Source organism: Drosophila willistoni (genome assembly GCF_018902025.1).
Source record: "Drosophila willistoni isolate 14030-0811.24 chromosome 2R unlocalized genomic scaffold, UCI_dwil_1.1 Seg167, whole genome shotgun sequence".
Taxonomy (NCBI): Eukaryota; Metazoa; Arthropoda; class Insecta; order Diptera; family Drosophilidae; genus Drosophila; species Drosophila willistoni.
In genome coordinates, this window is record NW_025814050.1 from 4,880,848 (window position 1) to 4,895,216 (window position 14,369).

Consider the following 14,369-nt stretch of genomic DNA (forward strand, 5'->3'; position numbering starts at 1 on the left):
GCTATTCAAATTGTAAAGACAGCAGATCTGTTAATAAATATAGTTCAACTGTATGAAGTATTGAAAACCTCCACCCAGTCTGGTGTCATACAGAAGAAGAATGAATATTACTGCGCCAGCACCCATGTGGAAGATGTCCAAAGGATCCTGATGGATGAAAGTAAATGGTTCACTCCCACTACCCAAGACGATGATTAAAAATTGGCTATTCACCCAGTCTGATGTCATACAGAAGAAGAATGAATATTACTGCGCCAGCACCCATGTGGAAGATGTCCAAAGGATCCTAATGGATGAAAGTAAATGGTTCACTCCCACTACCCAAGACGATGATTAAAAATTGGCTATTCAAATTGTAAATAAAGCAGATCTGTTAATAAATATAGTTCAACTGTATGAAGTATTGAAAACCTCCACCAAGTCTGGTGTCATACAGAAGAAGAATGAATATTACTGCGCCAGCACCCATGTGGAAGATGTCCAAAGGATCCTGATGGATGAAAGTAAATGGTTCACTCCCACTACCCAAGACGATGATAAGAAATTGGCTATTCAAATTGTAAAGACAGCAGATCTGTTAATAAATATAGTTCAACTGTATGAAGTATTGAAAACCTCCACCCAGTCTGGTGTCATACAGAAGAAGAATGAATATTACTGCGCCAGCACCCATGTGGAAGATGTCCAAAGAATCCTGATGGATGATAGTAAATGGTTTACTCCCACTACCCAAGACGATGGTTAGAAATTGGCTATCCAAATTGTAAAGAAAGCAGAAAAAAATAGTAAAAAAAACCTTCGCCGAATGCTGACACACTATTGTTATCAAAAAAATGATACTTAGACCTCGCGGTACCCAATTCGAATTTAGTGGTAGAATTAGAGTCAGAAGAAATTCATGATGAAAAATTGACTTTATTAACTGGACGCCATGCTTTGTTGCAGGTTTGCGCATTGAACAAACTTAGAACAAGAACAAATCAAATGATCACCGTTTCCAAAAGCCATCTTGACAGCTTTTTATTTTGTAGTTAAAGAAATTTTTTCAGAATAAGTAAATCTGAAATGTATGTAGAAAGGCTTGATGCAATTTATGGAAGCGAATGAGCCACATAAAACAGTTTAAAGATGTTTCTTTAAGTGGCGATTTAAAAAGAAAAAAATTTAATTTAATTGAAGTTTCCATTAGACGGATATAACCACAATATATTATACGAAAAATAAAGGACAAAGTACAAAATAAGAAGTTATCCCGACGGAGGCAAGCAAGTAATGAATTACTTTAAAGTCTTGATGTAGTATTTATTCGAGCTGGCGAAACTATTGATGACACTATCGATAAATCGAATATTTATCTTCCAGCGATAGTCTATCGATTTTTTTACTATCGATAGCGAGAGCATTTTTCATTCACGGTAAATATTTACTTAAGCTTGTTATGGCTGGGGTGTTTTTTTGTTTATAGTTATTGATAGGTCAGGAAATATGTAGTGTTGGATAATGGAGACAGGAAGGTAGGGAATTTTTCCCCTTAAACGGGTAAGGGAGCGGGTAACAAATGAGAAGATCGGTAGCCCGGCTTTTCAAATCTGAGAGAGAGGATTTCGGAGTTTGGACTGTTTCTGGTCGGGATAGTCGGGACAGATGAAGGTCAAATCGGTCGAAGAAGTTCTCGAGAGTGGTTGGTTAGGGCGAGAGCCTAAGAAAGAAAAAGTAAAAGAAATTAATACCAAAGAAAAAACGTGATGTGAGAATCCAGAAAAATTTTATGCAGTGATTTATTCCAAGAGGGAAGCCAAATCCTGGGTATATGCCCATACGGGATTGGACAAGATCGAGGGGCCAACCAAATCGGCAGTCATCAGAGGTCAGGCCGCATATTTTCGGGGCCTGGCCAAGTTTTTATTCCCCCCCATGATTATGAGGATTCTCCATGGCATCGTGACCACCACATATTCCGCCTTCAGGAGCAAATTATAAATTAAAATAGAAGAGGGAGTTCCGGCCTGAACACGAGTTTAACCTGAAATATTAACAGAAGCCGGCGCGGGATAAATCTCCTAAACTATCCTTTGGGAGTCGTAAGGTGAATCTGTTCCCCACGTGATCACCCAATACGCTCCCCGCAAGACCGATTTATTTTTAAATTGTAATCCCCCGCCTATTTTTATCGTCCTCGTTTTTTTATACATATATATTATATACTCATACAGAGCTAATTTATTACTTAAATCATACATAATTATTTATTTATTCATATAACCTTATCCTAATTATTTATACATTTATTTATTCAATTATTGATTTACTTAATTATTAATTGGCTCAATCAATTATTTATTTAATTTATTTATTTGTTTTTATTTAATCGCTCGAATGAGCCTCGTTTTTTTTTGTTTGCCAATATCGAGTCTCTATATTAATAATATCGTTTGTTCTTTTTTTATTATAATTAATCTTATTCTTGTAAAACGTGCCGCCGCTACATCTCTTGTCGTAACGTATTAGTCCCACTAAAACTCCAATAGGTGTAATCTGCACGTAGTCCTTATCGTAAAAGAAGAGCTCTTTTTTTAGGTAGGTCCTCTATGGTCAGGTTGGCGTCTGAAAAAAAAAGCAAAGGAGAAATTATCAAATTTATATTTTTTTTATTCTTTTTGTTGCCCGAATACAGAGGGTCATTGGAGACAGAGTGATGTCTCGGTGAGCGCGTAAAAATTTGAATTAATTAGATTAACCCATCATTTTCTAAATTATTATTGAGAAAAGATGATGCGTATCGAGTAGTTTGGTTTGTCGGAAGAGGGGGGGACGGTGAGTAAAACCCGGAGAAATGGGATGAGCGATCGGTAATGAACCGATAATACCATCGAATGTGTTTAAATGGGGGCAGTAGGATACCAAAACTGCCAGGAAGGGTGGGTATGCCGGGATGAATTCAAAGCCCAAGGCCAGATCCCCAAGCCGGTGGGTGTGAAGCGTTTGTGTGTGTATAATGACCGAAGTATATGTAGTAATATTTTTTTTTAGTCCTGAGTAACAGTCTCCAGTGGATGTCGTCCTCAATGATGTACCCTGGATTGTGTTTGATACATTTTTTTTTATTGTTGTGCGCGAAAGAGGCAGGGTTATCGAATCCCACGACCCGATTATAGCTAGCCGGCGAGCCTCTTCGAGTTATCGACGCGCATAGGACCAAGTAAGGTTTTAACAAGCTGTTAATATTTAATATAAATTTTAATACTTTATGGATTTTGAATATATGTATATTCGCTTGCCGTGATGAGCGATTCGAATCGAATAGTTTACATTGTGCCAAAAATAAAGAGATTCAGTGATAAAGAGAAACTAAAAATGGCAAAAAAAAACAATATTAGAAATTTTGGTATCAAACCAAAGAAACAATTCCACTAGCACTAATTCTATGAAACGAGGAAATTTTGGAAAGATAATAGTGCGAAAAGTTTCAAATAGCCCGCTTATTCGTGAACAGCTGTATCCAAAATGTGGCATCTGGCAACACTATTTTAAAAATGGATAGCTTGTTTTTTAGCCGGAAACAGCTGCTTTCAGCTATTGTCCCGCTAAAAATATAAATATTCTTTTGTTAATTACACAAAAACTAAATAATAAATCGCTGAGGCTCACCCAAGATCATGCATGTGGAATTTTACCCTTTCATTTGATACCAAATTTATATAGTTTTGGTCCCGAGTAGCTTAAGTAAATATTCACTAAACTATTAGTTCCGGCCGCTACTGAGTGTCATAATAAGGTGGTCATGAAAGCGTAAATTGTTATTAAAAAATGCTGAAAGTACGCAAAATATGCTGGTTACCGTGCCGGTGGAAAAGCGGAAAAAAACGCTGGAATGTTCTTCAGCACAAGAAGACCAACTGCGACCGGGCCCTGGATAGTTTTGATGACTTCTATGGTTCCGTTTACGGAGGCAGGTGGAAAAATATGAGAGCGGCTCTTTTGACGGAGCACAAGTATGTTGCCATGGTGAACAATTTCGGGGACACGGAGCAGACATGCAGCATGCTGGAAATGGATGGGGCTATAAATATCAAGTCACTTATCCATTTGGCCCAGGAACGCAAGTCCCAGGTGCAGGTGCAAGAAGAAGGGCACGTAGCCAACAGTACTGAAATGGATAGCAAGTTGGATGCTTTGCTTCGAAAACAACAGGAACGAGAAGTCGCTGCCATTTACCCACAAGCAGGAGAAGATGGTGCCGCTGTGGAGCTGCCACAAAAACTGAATTATTCCAAAGATGAGAAGCGCCCGGCAGAGGACAAAAAGGAAGACAACTTGGACTATAAACAAAGTCTCACCAAAGCACTGGAAGAGGACATGCAATTGGAACAGGATCGCTTGGTCGATCCCCAGTTCGGCACTGGAGGATTGTATGAGTACATGCCGGCCAACAGCATTAAAGGCATGGAGGATTGGGTAGCGGAATCCGAGCACTATAAATACTATCAGACAAATGTAGACTTTCCGCTGAAAATTGAGCCGGAGACATCGTTCTACTACCCCGAGCACTTGGCACTCTACACCTATGAGATGGGCAATTGTTCCGACTTCAAGTCACCTAAGAAGTGCCTCACCGGTGTGCTCTCCCACTTCCTCATGGATGGTGGGTCAATTCTACCTCCTCTTTTCCTACAGGTACAACCCGGCGAACGGGTACTTGATGCCTGTGCGGCTCCTGGTGGCAAATCATTGCTCTTGCTGCAGACCCTGCACATTGATCACTTGGTTTGCAATGACGTCCAAGAATCCCGCCTCAAGAAACTGAAACACGTCATGCAGGAGTACTTGTTCGACTATAAGGAACGTTGGCAAGGCAAGCGTCTAATTTTCAACATGGGCGATGCCCGCAACTTGGATGAATACGAGAGCTACGACAAAATTCTAGTCGATGTGCCGTGCACCACAGATCGGCATGTGCTCATGCAGCAGGACAACAACATATTCAAGCCAACTCGCATTAAGGAGCGACTGCGCATCCCCGAACTCCAATCGGGCATCCTCGCAAATTGTTTGCGTTTGCTGCGTCCTGGTGGAAGCCTGGTCTACTCCACCTGCTCCCTGTCACCGGTCCAAAATGATGGAGTTGTTCACATGGCCCTGCAAAAGGTCTTCAACGATCACGGGATCACGACCACCGTTAGGGATCTTAGCCAACAAGTCGCTCTCTTTGCGGATATATTTAAGTTCGAGCAACCGAAGGGACTAAAGTATGGTCAAATGGTCGTCCCATATCTGCCAGCCAATTTCGGCCCAATGTACTTTAGCAAAATTACTCGAAATACTTGAAGTCAATAATTCATTATTATTGTAACAACTATTGTAACAATAGTGTAGTTATGCTTAAGCCATCTTCAACACAAAAAATACAAAAAGAAATGAAATTTACAAAGATTTTGTTTAAAAGATATATCATGTGGTCATATTTAGATAGATTAGCCATATAGCAGGATCAGCAAATGTTGGGCCAGCGCCAATCAAAGCGCATAAGTTAAGTTAATTCAATGTTCATTCAATTATCAAAATATGAACAGTAAATTGCACAAATTTTGAAAATTCTTAAAAACTTTTAACTTTGGAAATCTGTAACTTACCCAAATTTTAGCCGATTTTTGAATTCATATTTGATTCGAGATCTCAATTTTTAGAAAATTGTTGTAAAACTCATATATACCTACATCATTGGATCAAAATTCGTTTTTTGTTTGAAATATCCAATAGTTCAATTTTGAAATCGGGGAAATTGGCAGAAGCGAAAATACAGTGTGAGGAAAATAGGTGGAATCAATAACCAACTTTATGGATTATATTAGTTTTCTTATTAAGTAATCTAAATTAATCTTAAAGTTTGCATTAAAACCTTAAAAACAACATTCCGATTTAATTGATTTAAATCGGTTAGAAATTGCCGAAAACACAGTTTGGAAAAGAGAGGCAGAATAACCAAATACTAAAAATTCGGAAAAAAAAAATTTTTGGTTCATGTTTTCTCTTTCACATTGGAAAATTATGTTCTGATTTGCATTGTGACACCAAAAGCTAATATTTTAAAATTTTTGTTTTTTGATAGCTACAGGCAGATACATATAATTTATTTGGGACTGAAATTGTTTACATTTAAAGAATTACGATCTAATTTTTTGATAGTTATATAACTATTTCGTGTGAGCAACATAATAAAAGTGCCTAATTTTAGTTTGCAAAAGTTACTTGAACTAAGCATTTGATTATTACAGATTAATATTTTGGGGAAACATGAAATTGTCTAAATTTTATATAGGTAAGTCGACAAAGTGGCAACAGAATCCCAAATAAGAATAAATGTTGCAATGCAATAAACTTTTAAAAACATTAAGTGTTTTAAAAATTAAACTTTTATTGTACTTTGTTTTAATGAGTAATTTTCCAGTTTTTTACTTGAAGTCTTGATCCTTTACTTAACCATGAGCTGAAGATGAATTTGTATTAGGAATTGTTACGATTGGTTTCTAACAATGTTTAACCAAGATACTAAAAGCATCAAAAAGAAAGCAACCTTTAAAAGTAACGTATTTTGACTATTTCTTGTTTGTATTTTGGAAAGTTATAAAGAGCATTAGAATGTGCTTAAGACAAAAAAAAAAAAAGATTCATCTTCTCGTCGGATGTGACATTCACGACTACATTTACTTTTCCGTCTTCTTTTTTTTCTTCCCCTTGGGTGGCAGTGCAGCCGGAGCCTTGAACACGGTACTGAAAGAATAAGCGAATTGAAAAATTAAAAAAAACTAAGAGAATCATTTTGTTGGTACTCACTGGCATGTGGTGCAGATGGGGCTATACTTGCAGAAGACTGATAGGCAGACAGAGCAAACGTAGCCAATGTCGATTAACTCGCGATGACAGAAACAGGAGGCGCGGTAATCCACTTTGGGTGGCGGCGGCAAAACCAATTTGTGACGCATCTGGGGAGATGGGAGGAAGACCCAGAGTAAATACTGTAAGAGACCATCCAGTTGGGTGACTTTCAGGAACTGGCCACTGGTTATATCACAACCCTGCTGCAATAGACTGACAGGATTTTCTAAGGAACAAGTGTCGATGACAATGCCCAGTTTTTGGGCTGTGAAAAAGACATTCATGAATGTCATGTACTGGGATGAGCACTCATTGCTGCCCGTCAGAACGAGAACGCGAGAGTGCATCTTAATCCCAGGTGGTGTATTGCGCTGCAACTACAGAGCAGGAATCAGTCAGCTATATGAAGAATTAATTCCTTTAAATGCAAACTTACTCTCGATATGTAGCAAAGGGCCCGGCCTATGCTCCCGGCTAGCAAACTCTCACAAGGGGCAGACAGACGAGGAGCATTCATCAGTATATTGCCCAATTGCTGTTTGATTGTCTTCTCCACCTGGCTGAATACCTCATATTGACCATCAATCTGACGTACTTCAACCTGACGTCCTGGTAGTGGGTACAGGAAATTCCTAAGCACAGGAAATCAAATAAATTACAGTCGCATTTGAAAAGTTTGGTTAAACTTACGATGCATGATGTGAGCAGGATATGACTGCCAATTTATTTTGAGCCTTCTGCATAAGATGAGCATTGCCGAAGGCTATCATTGCCTCCAGGATTTGGGTGAGGTTCTGTGGGTTTTGACGCACTATGCGCTGAGATGGATTCGTATCCAACACAATGACCAGCAGGTCAATGCTCGATTCCGACTCCTTAGCCTCCTTGGTGCTTGTACTTACGTCGGCTGCCGCATCCATCTCGTCCGATCCTCACGCAGTCAAATTTAAAATGGAAATGAAATAAAATTAAATAAAATTAGCCGGCTTAGATTCGTTTATCGGGGCAAAATGTCATTATGCTATCGATGTGACATCGATTACTTTTGTTCCGTCACTGATGAGTAATATTTTAACGTTGACCAACACTATTTCTTTGTGGGGGCGTTTCACAATTGAAATTCAGTTTTTTTTTGTTGTTGCGAAAAGGATAAATCGGCCTGGACATGCTCGTTCTGGTACTCGGTGATCTGCATATACCGCACCGCTGCAGCAGCCTACCTGCCAAATTCAAGAAGCTCCTCGTTCCGGGTCGTATCCATCACATTCTGGCCACCGGAAATATCTGCACCAAGGAATCCTATGACTATCTCAAATCGCTGGCCAACGATGTGCACATAGTGCGTGGCGATTTCGATGAGAATCTCAGCTATCCGGAGCAAAAAGTGGTAACAGTTGGACAATTCCGAATCGGTCTCTGCCATGGCCATCAGGTGGTGCCTCGCGGCGACCCGGAGGCATTATCACTAATACAGCGGCAACTGGATGTGGACATCCTAATCACCGGCCACACGTACAAATTCGAGGCGTACGAGCATGGTAACAAATTCTACATTAACCCGGGCTCGGCAACGGGAGCATTCAATCCACTGGACACAAATGTGGTACCTTCGTTTGTCCTGATGGACATACAGAGCACGACGGTGGTGACATATGTGTACCAGTTGATTGGCGATGAGGTCAAAGTTGAACGCATCGAGTACAAGAAGATCTAACTGAGTATTAACACGCCATTCCCCGCACCCGCAACCCCTTAAAACTGATCTTGGCTTTATAATGAAAATATAATTGTATGTAGAAAATAATAATAATAATAAAAACGTTTCCTTTTTTTATTTGATAAAAAATGTTTAAATTTTATTTAAATAGATTATAAAAAAGATGATGATCTTGATCTTAGACATGCTCGAGTGCAAATATTTTCCGAATTTCGTGCGGATTTTTAATGTTTTTTTTGTTTGTTTTCTTTTGTGTTTTAATCAGTTTTCAGGAATTCCCTTGAACTTAAACACAATATATCTTTTGGGCTGACCGTCATCCTCCTCCCCCCGCATCATTTCAATTAAATTAATTTAAATGTGGTGTATAAACTTTCGCATTGGCCAGCTTTAAATTTTGGCAACAATTTCTGTACCAGATCGGTCAGGGACAAAAAACATAAAACTTTCTGCTTAAAATTAGAATACATATATTAATGCTTAATGGCTGGCCAAATGCTCTTCTAAACGGAGGGGGGAACGCTACGGATAGAATTGATTCTCCTGAAACTTAGCCCAAACTGTCCACGCACACAGTCTTGAGGGTCTTGCCAGCTATGGTGGTCTTATACTGCTCCGGTAGAGCCAGTTCGGTCTGAAAGAGACAAAATGGTTAATGAATTTTCACGGCATGTATGAGATTTGAACTTACATAGTCGCCACTTGGATCGGGCAATAGAATATTCATCTCGGAAGACTTTGAGCTGACAATCTCTACGCCAAGCGAATCCTTTGACAAATACATTTGACATCCGTCGCTCTTATCGATAGAAACTGTGGGCACTGATCCCAACACCTGCATCTGGACGCTCTGGCAGTTCACAAACTCCACAGAGGCAACCACCGAATCGAAGAGCAACGAACACTTCTTGCAGGAATCGAAAACAATGTTGTTCACTTTGCCCTTGACCGTGAGTGTGGAGCCCTCACAACGGAACACATAGACCACATTGTTCATCTCTGCGTTGTCCACAAGGAGACCGGTGTTATTCTTCTGATATTCAATCAGCCACTTTTTGCCATCACGTGTGAACACGGGATCCTTCGCAACGGCAGCGGCCGCCGATTTGGAGGCACCGCCAAAAGTAGCTGGTGTCTTGAAAGGAGCTGGTCCTGTTCGCAGCGAGGGATTCTTGTGGGTTTGCATATCGCCAGTGACCTTTTTCAAGTCTACAAAGACAAATGGCAAATGTTAATTATGGAATCCACCTCGTTACACACGTATTCTACTCACTCTTTGTAATGTCAGCACCCTGATTGATTTGGGCAAAGAGCGCACTCCGATCATCGCCGGCACTATCCAGCTTGAGAGCATCCAAGTCCAGTGGGGGTGGTGGTGGCGGCATGCCCCCAGGTGGAGGTGGTGGCGGGGCACCGCCAGCTGGAGCTGCTCCCTTGCCGGACCACACAAGACCTGTGGTATGATACTGCTTGATGTACGCCTGCAACTCGGTCAGCGTCTGAACCCATGACCGAGCCCACTCCACATGCGTGGCATCCTTCTCCTTCCACTCCTTCAGCACACGATTCGTGTAGAACTGGCCGGCGTCATTCATCTCCTTGACATGAGGACCTGGTGTGGGCGACACACAAACCCAGCCCAGAGCGGGGATACTCTCGCTGATGGCCGAAAGATGATTGAAGAAGGGCGACGAGCGATGCTTCTCACGGAAATCCTGTATGGCGCTAATCTGCGTCGACGTTGGCTTCAGCAACTCCATTTGCTTCGGCTGCGGTGGCTGAGCAATCTGCGTGGCCAGCTTCACATACTGCAATTGGGCACTAGAATGATAGAAGACACCAGATTAGGTCTCGACCAAGTAAACTCTTTTCACTCTTACTTACTCAAAGGCCGCCTTTACCGACTGAGCATGCTGGGCAACATCGCCGCCAATTTTCACGGAATTGGCTAGATATTGGCTCAGCGGTCCCGCGACAATATCCTCAAAGCCGGCAACACTCATGATCGCACTTCTGACCAAGGGAGCAGGTGGCGAAGGCAACGGATTTGCAGTTTCTGGCAACGGAGGCTTTGGCGGTTCTTCCGATTGGGTTTGCGTGTTAGACGGCGCGATTAGTGTGCGCTCCAAGCGATCTACTAACGTCTCCAGGCGTTCACAAATGCTTTCCAATTTCTGAACAGCAACAGTTGGGGTTTTCGAGTCGGGTTCGTTATCTATGGAAACACAACATTGATTAGTTTCTATATCATTTTTATGCGTTCATAAGTATATAAAGAGTTTAAAAGAAGTGCTTTAATCGAAGATAAAAGGAGAAATAAGACTAAAAAACCCCTTAAAAGAAATAGAGGGGCACAAAAATATGATTTATTAACCAAAAGTCACATGAGTGTGAATGATGATCATGATGAGACAACATTTGACAACTGTGACTACAAAAAAAAAAAAGAAATCTACATACATGTACATACACATACATCCATATATACACACTGTGCTGTGCTGTGCACTAAAAAGTACTTAAAGGAAACCAAATTTTCCAAGGGGGGTAAAAACAAAAGTTTTTTGGATAACGCCCACATGCAAAGACGGTAACAAGAACGAAATTCAAAGGCTGTAATCTGTAGGATGTGACTTTGCACATCGCACAAACTAAGCGAAACAATGATGACGATGTTCATCATTTACCACGCACTGCCACACTGTGCTCTACGGCCGCATGGGCGGCCCGTAATAGCTCCGTGTAAAGACGCTGCCGTTTCAGCTCCAACTCATCGCGTCCCACTGGTGTAACAGGTGGCTCAATGCAGCCGCTAAGGGATGATAGTGATAACAACAAGGTAGAAGAGTTTACATCACAAGGAATCACACAGCAAATTGGAATTCATACATCTCATTCAGCCGTTCGTCGTCGAACCAGGCGGGTAGTCCGTGGGCAAATGCTAGAGTCTCCGATATCAGATCGCCCTCAATATATGGGGCACACATGCTCTCCCGCTTCGGCGGCGGCAGCGAGTCGGAGAACACCTCATCGTCATCCAGCAGAGAATTGTTGTTATTATTCTGATTTGCCAGCAGGAGCAGCGGTAGTGGGTCCGGCTCAATAATCTCGGCACGATTGCTTATGTTAACCTTCTTCTTGATGGAATGATGCGTGGAGTTGTGCCTCGAGAGGCAGCTCTTTGTCGGTGGCGCAACAGCAGATGGAAGCGGTGGTGTTGGTTGTCTTGTCATGGCAGCAATCAAAACTTTGTCGACATTATGGTTGCTCTCGTCGTCGTGATGGCCGTCCTCATCTCCAGCACTCGTCATCGATGCCGGCGGCGCTGTTGATGTGGATGAGTGGGTAGAGCGCACGGAAGGTTGCAGGATTGGGGAGGACGACGTGGCTATATCCGTATCCCTGGTAACTTCTTCACATGTATCAAGGAATTAAACCAATAATTAGTATTACAGTTCCATTGTCTCAGCGATAAGAAAATAGTATCAGATTAGTATTGACCTACAAAACGAAGATCTCTCTTGTTGAGAATGAAAAATAGGATTGCTTCTGAGCAAGACACGAGTAATAATTCCATAAGTTGGCGCATCCTGACCACAAAATCAATAATTATTGAACATTATAAAAACATAAATTACAAGGATCTTTGATGGTAAAAGTTCTCCTAACTTAATTGAAGTTCCATTGAAACATTAACAATTTACAACTAAAAAGCAATTGAGATAAATAAAAGCTCAGAGTATGTCTGTCTGGGGGACTGAACTGGTCACTTGCAGTTACAAGTCTCTCTGACCCTGAAGCAGAACACAAGAAGCCGAGCGTGGAAACAAAATATAAATAAACGACAAAAATTATTTAGCAGTGCGGCGCCTCCTTCATCTTCCTGATGAGTTCGGGCGGCGGCTCTGGACAAGGGGCGTGAGTTGTGTATACTTAGGAATATAATCATGTCAATACCAGTTTGTGTTTGAGAAGGTTTTGTAACATCTTCGACGACAGCATCTTCATCATCATCATCATCATCTTTGTCATCATTGTCCTCTGGCACTTCTGGATGAGACATTGAGACGTCGACTTCCATGTCGTCCTCAGGCTTCACATTGCCGTTTTGTGGCACAGCCTTCATTTCCACTTCACTGGATTGGTTGGGCGACGGCGCTTTCTCCTCGTCGACGACTTCATTATTCTCCATGGTGGGTTCGCCGTTCTTGGTATTGTTCTTGGACTTTTTCCCTGCCTTGGGATTGGCTCGACAGCAAGAAAACATTTTGCCACTGTTTCGATTTGTGTATTTCTTTTTGTGTACTTTAATTACTGACGATGAAGCACAACATCATTATGTAAGTAATGGTATTTAATTTTGATATTTTTCTCAGATTTAGTTTTGATCACAACATTGAGAGCATCAGTAGCAGGCATTAAAAAGCAAAATACTTAATTCAGCTTCGCCTTGTTAATATCGATTGGCACACAGTGCAAATAGTCACTGTTGACTAATTTCTAGTTTTCTTATACGCACCGCAGGAAAATGTTTAACACAATTTTCCAACTTTAACCAAAAGGAAAGCAAGAAAATGTCCCCCCTCAACTGGGTCAACTGAAATGTTGCTACAGCTGCTGGAACACACCCTAAGCGTGCGCAACGCACAGGATAAAGAGGAATACTCGGTAGCTTTTCATTTAAGAGAGAGCAACAGAGAGCATTAGCTCCGGCTTAGTAAGTACGTATGTATATGCATATGTATGTATGTTTGTGTATGTGTAAATGTCTGTTTATGTTTGCACTTGTTTCCTTTTTTGTATGGCACGAAGCTTTGTCCAATTCGGGACAGAAAATGAATTGGCCATGAAACGGAATTTTAAGTCATTTTTTGCCTCGCTCTCTCTCCCTGCCGGATCCTCTCCCGATGCTACTGATTGCATGCAGTTGGTGCAGCTGTTGCAGAAAAAGCTCAAGCTCCATAAAAAGAGAGTTTCGATTCCCCGTAAGAGAGTTGTGCGACAGCTGCTGCGCAGACTTATCTTCTTTTTCCCTATACCCTGCATCATTTATACAAAGTACATTAAAGTCGTTGCGAAAAGGGAAAAAGTTATCTTAAAACTAAAACATACAATGATAAGTAGAACAGATATTCTTTTAATTTGACCCTTAAAAGATTTAGCAATCTTAATATTTACAAGTTACTAATTATGTATGTATATAATAGTTTATGCATTCAGTACTAGTATTTACAGCCTAATGCAAATGAGTGCTCATTAGGATAAACTCTTTTTTATTCAATTCATAAAATCCTCATGGGCAGTGAAAGATATGTCAAAGTCGACTCTTGTATAAATTTTCTCATTTTTTCTGTCCAAAGTTGTTTTTGTTTGGCTGGCAATTAGAGTGAGAATCTCTAGCAACTTTCGCCCAGCTTGCAGCGGCAGAGACAGAGGCAGTGGCAGAGGCAGTGGCAGAAGCAGCGGCAGATGCGTGTTTTCAAACTAGAAATGCAGAAGAGATTAAATGTCTGCAGAAGATGTTACCGTTAACTCAATATATGCATGTAAGTATGTACATACATATGAGCATATGTGTATATCTATGTATGTATGGGTGTATCAAATTACAATCCAGTAGAAATTCAAACTTTTTCGCCGAAATTTTGCCGGAAACCAACACAACTTGTAATCTCTTTTGCTGATAATAGTTTTTTCGACCAACATTTTGAGTCACCCCATCCACATTAACCTCTACGACAGGTGGGGCATTCGAGCATACTACGCGATGAGTCACAAC

The 14,369-nt window shown here is 40.9% G+C and overlaps 4 protein-coding genes across 4 annotated transcripts; 2 read left to right on the forward strand and 2 right to left on the reverse strand.

The window, feature by feature from the left end:
* The first annotated feature begins 3,721 nt into the window (after positions 1 to 3,721).
* LOC6644366 (5-methylcytosine rRNA methyltransferase NSUN4) lies at positions 3,722 to 5,424 on the forward strand. Its single transcript, XM_002066755.3, has one exon. The coding sequence runs from the start codon at positions 3,808 to 3,810 to the stop codon at positions 5,323 to 5,325; it is 1,518 nt and encodes a 505-aa protein (XP_002066791.1). The 5' UTR covers positions 3,722 to 3,807; the 3' UTR covers positions 5,326 to 5,424.
* A 1,161-nt stretch (positions 5,425 to 6,585) lies between these two features.
* On the reverse strand, positions 6,586 to 7,883 carry LOC6644367 (general transcription factor IIH subunit 3). The gene is made up of 4 exons (XM_002066756.4): positions 7,564 to 7,883; positions 7,310 to 7,505; positions 6,832 to 7,250; positions 6,586 to 6,768 (listed from the first exon to the last, which is right to left on the reverse strand). The coding sequence occupies exons 1-4, from the start codon at positions 7,791 to 7,793 to the stop codon at positions 6,702 to 6,704; spliced, it is 912 nt and encodes a 303-aa protein (XP_002066792.1). The 5' UTR covers positions 7,794 to 7,883; the 3' UTR covers positions 6,586 to 6,701.
* A 66-nt stretch (positions 7,884 to 7,949) lies between these two features.
* Positions 7,950 to 8,688, forward strand: LOC6644462 (vacuolar protein sorting-associated protein 29). The gene has a single exon (XM_002066757.4). The coding sequence runs from the start codon at positions 8,039 to 8,041 to the stop codon at positions 8,585 to 8,587; it is 549 nt and encodes a 182-aa protein (XP_002066793.1). The 5' UTR covers positions 7,950 to 8,038; the 3' UTR covers positions 8,588 to 8,688.
* Positions 8,689 to 8,699: 11 nt separating this feature from the next.
* LOC6644463 (adenylyl cyclase-associated protein 1) lies at positions 8,700 to 12,872 on the reverse strand. The gene is made up of 7 exons (XM_023176542.1): positions 12,548 to 12,872; positions 11,480 to 12,002; positions 11,278 to 11,402; positions 10,475 to 10,805; positions 9,864 to 10,411; positions 9,282 to 9,799; positions 8,700 to 9,224 (listed from the first exon to the last, which is right to left on the reverse strand). Exons 1-7 carry the CDS (start codon positions 12,855 to 12,857, stop codon positions 9,141 to 9,143), a joined length of 2,439 nt encoding a protein of 812 aa, XP_023032310.1. The 5' UTR covers positions 12,858 to 12,872; the 3' UTR covers positions 8,700 to 9,140.
* Between the last annotated feature and the right edge of the window lie 1,497 nt (positions 12,873 to 14,369).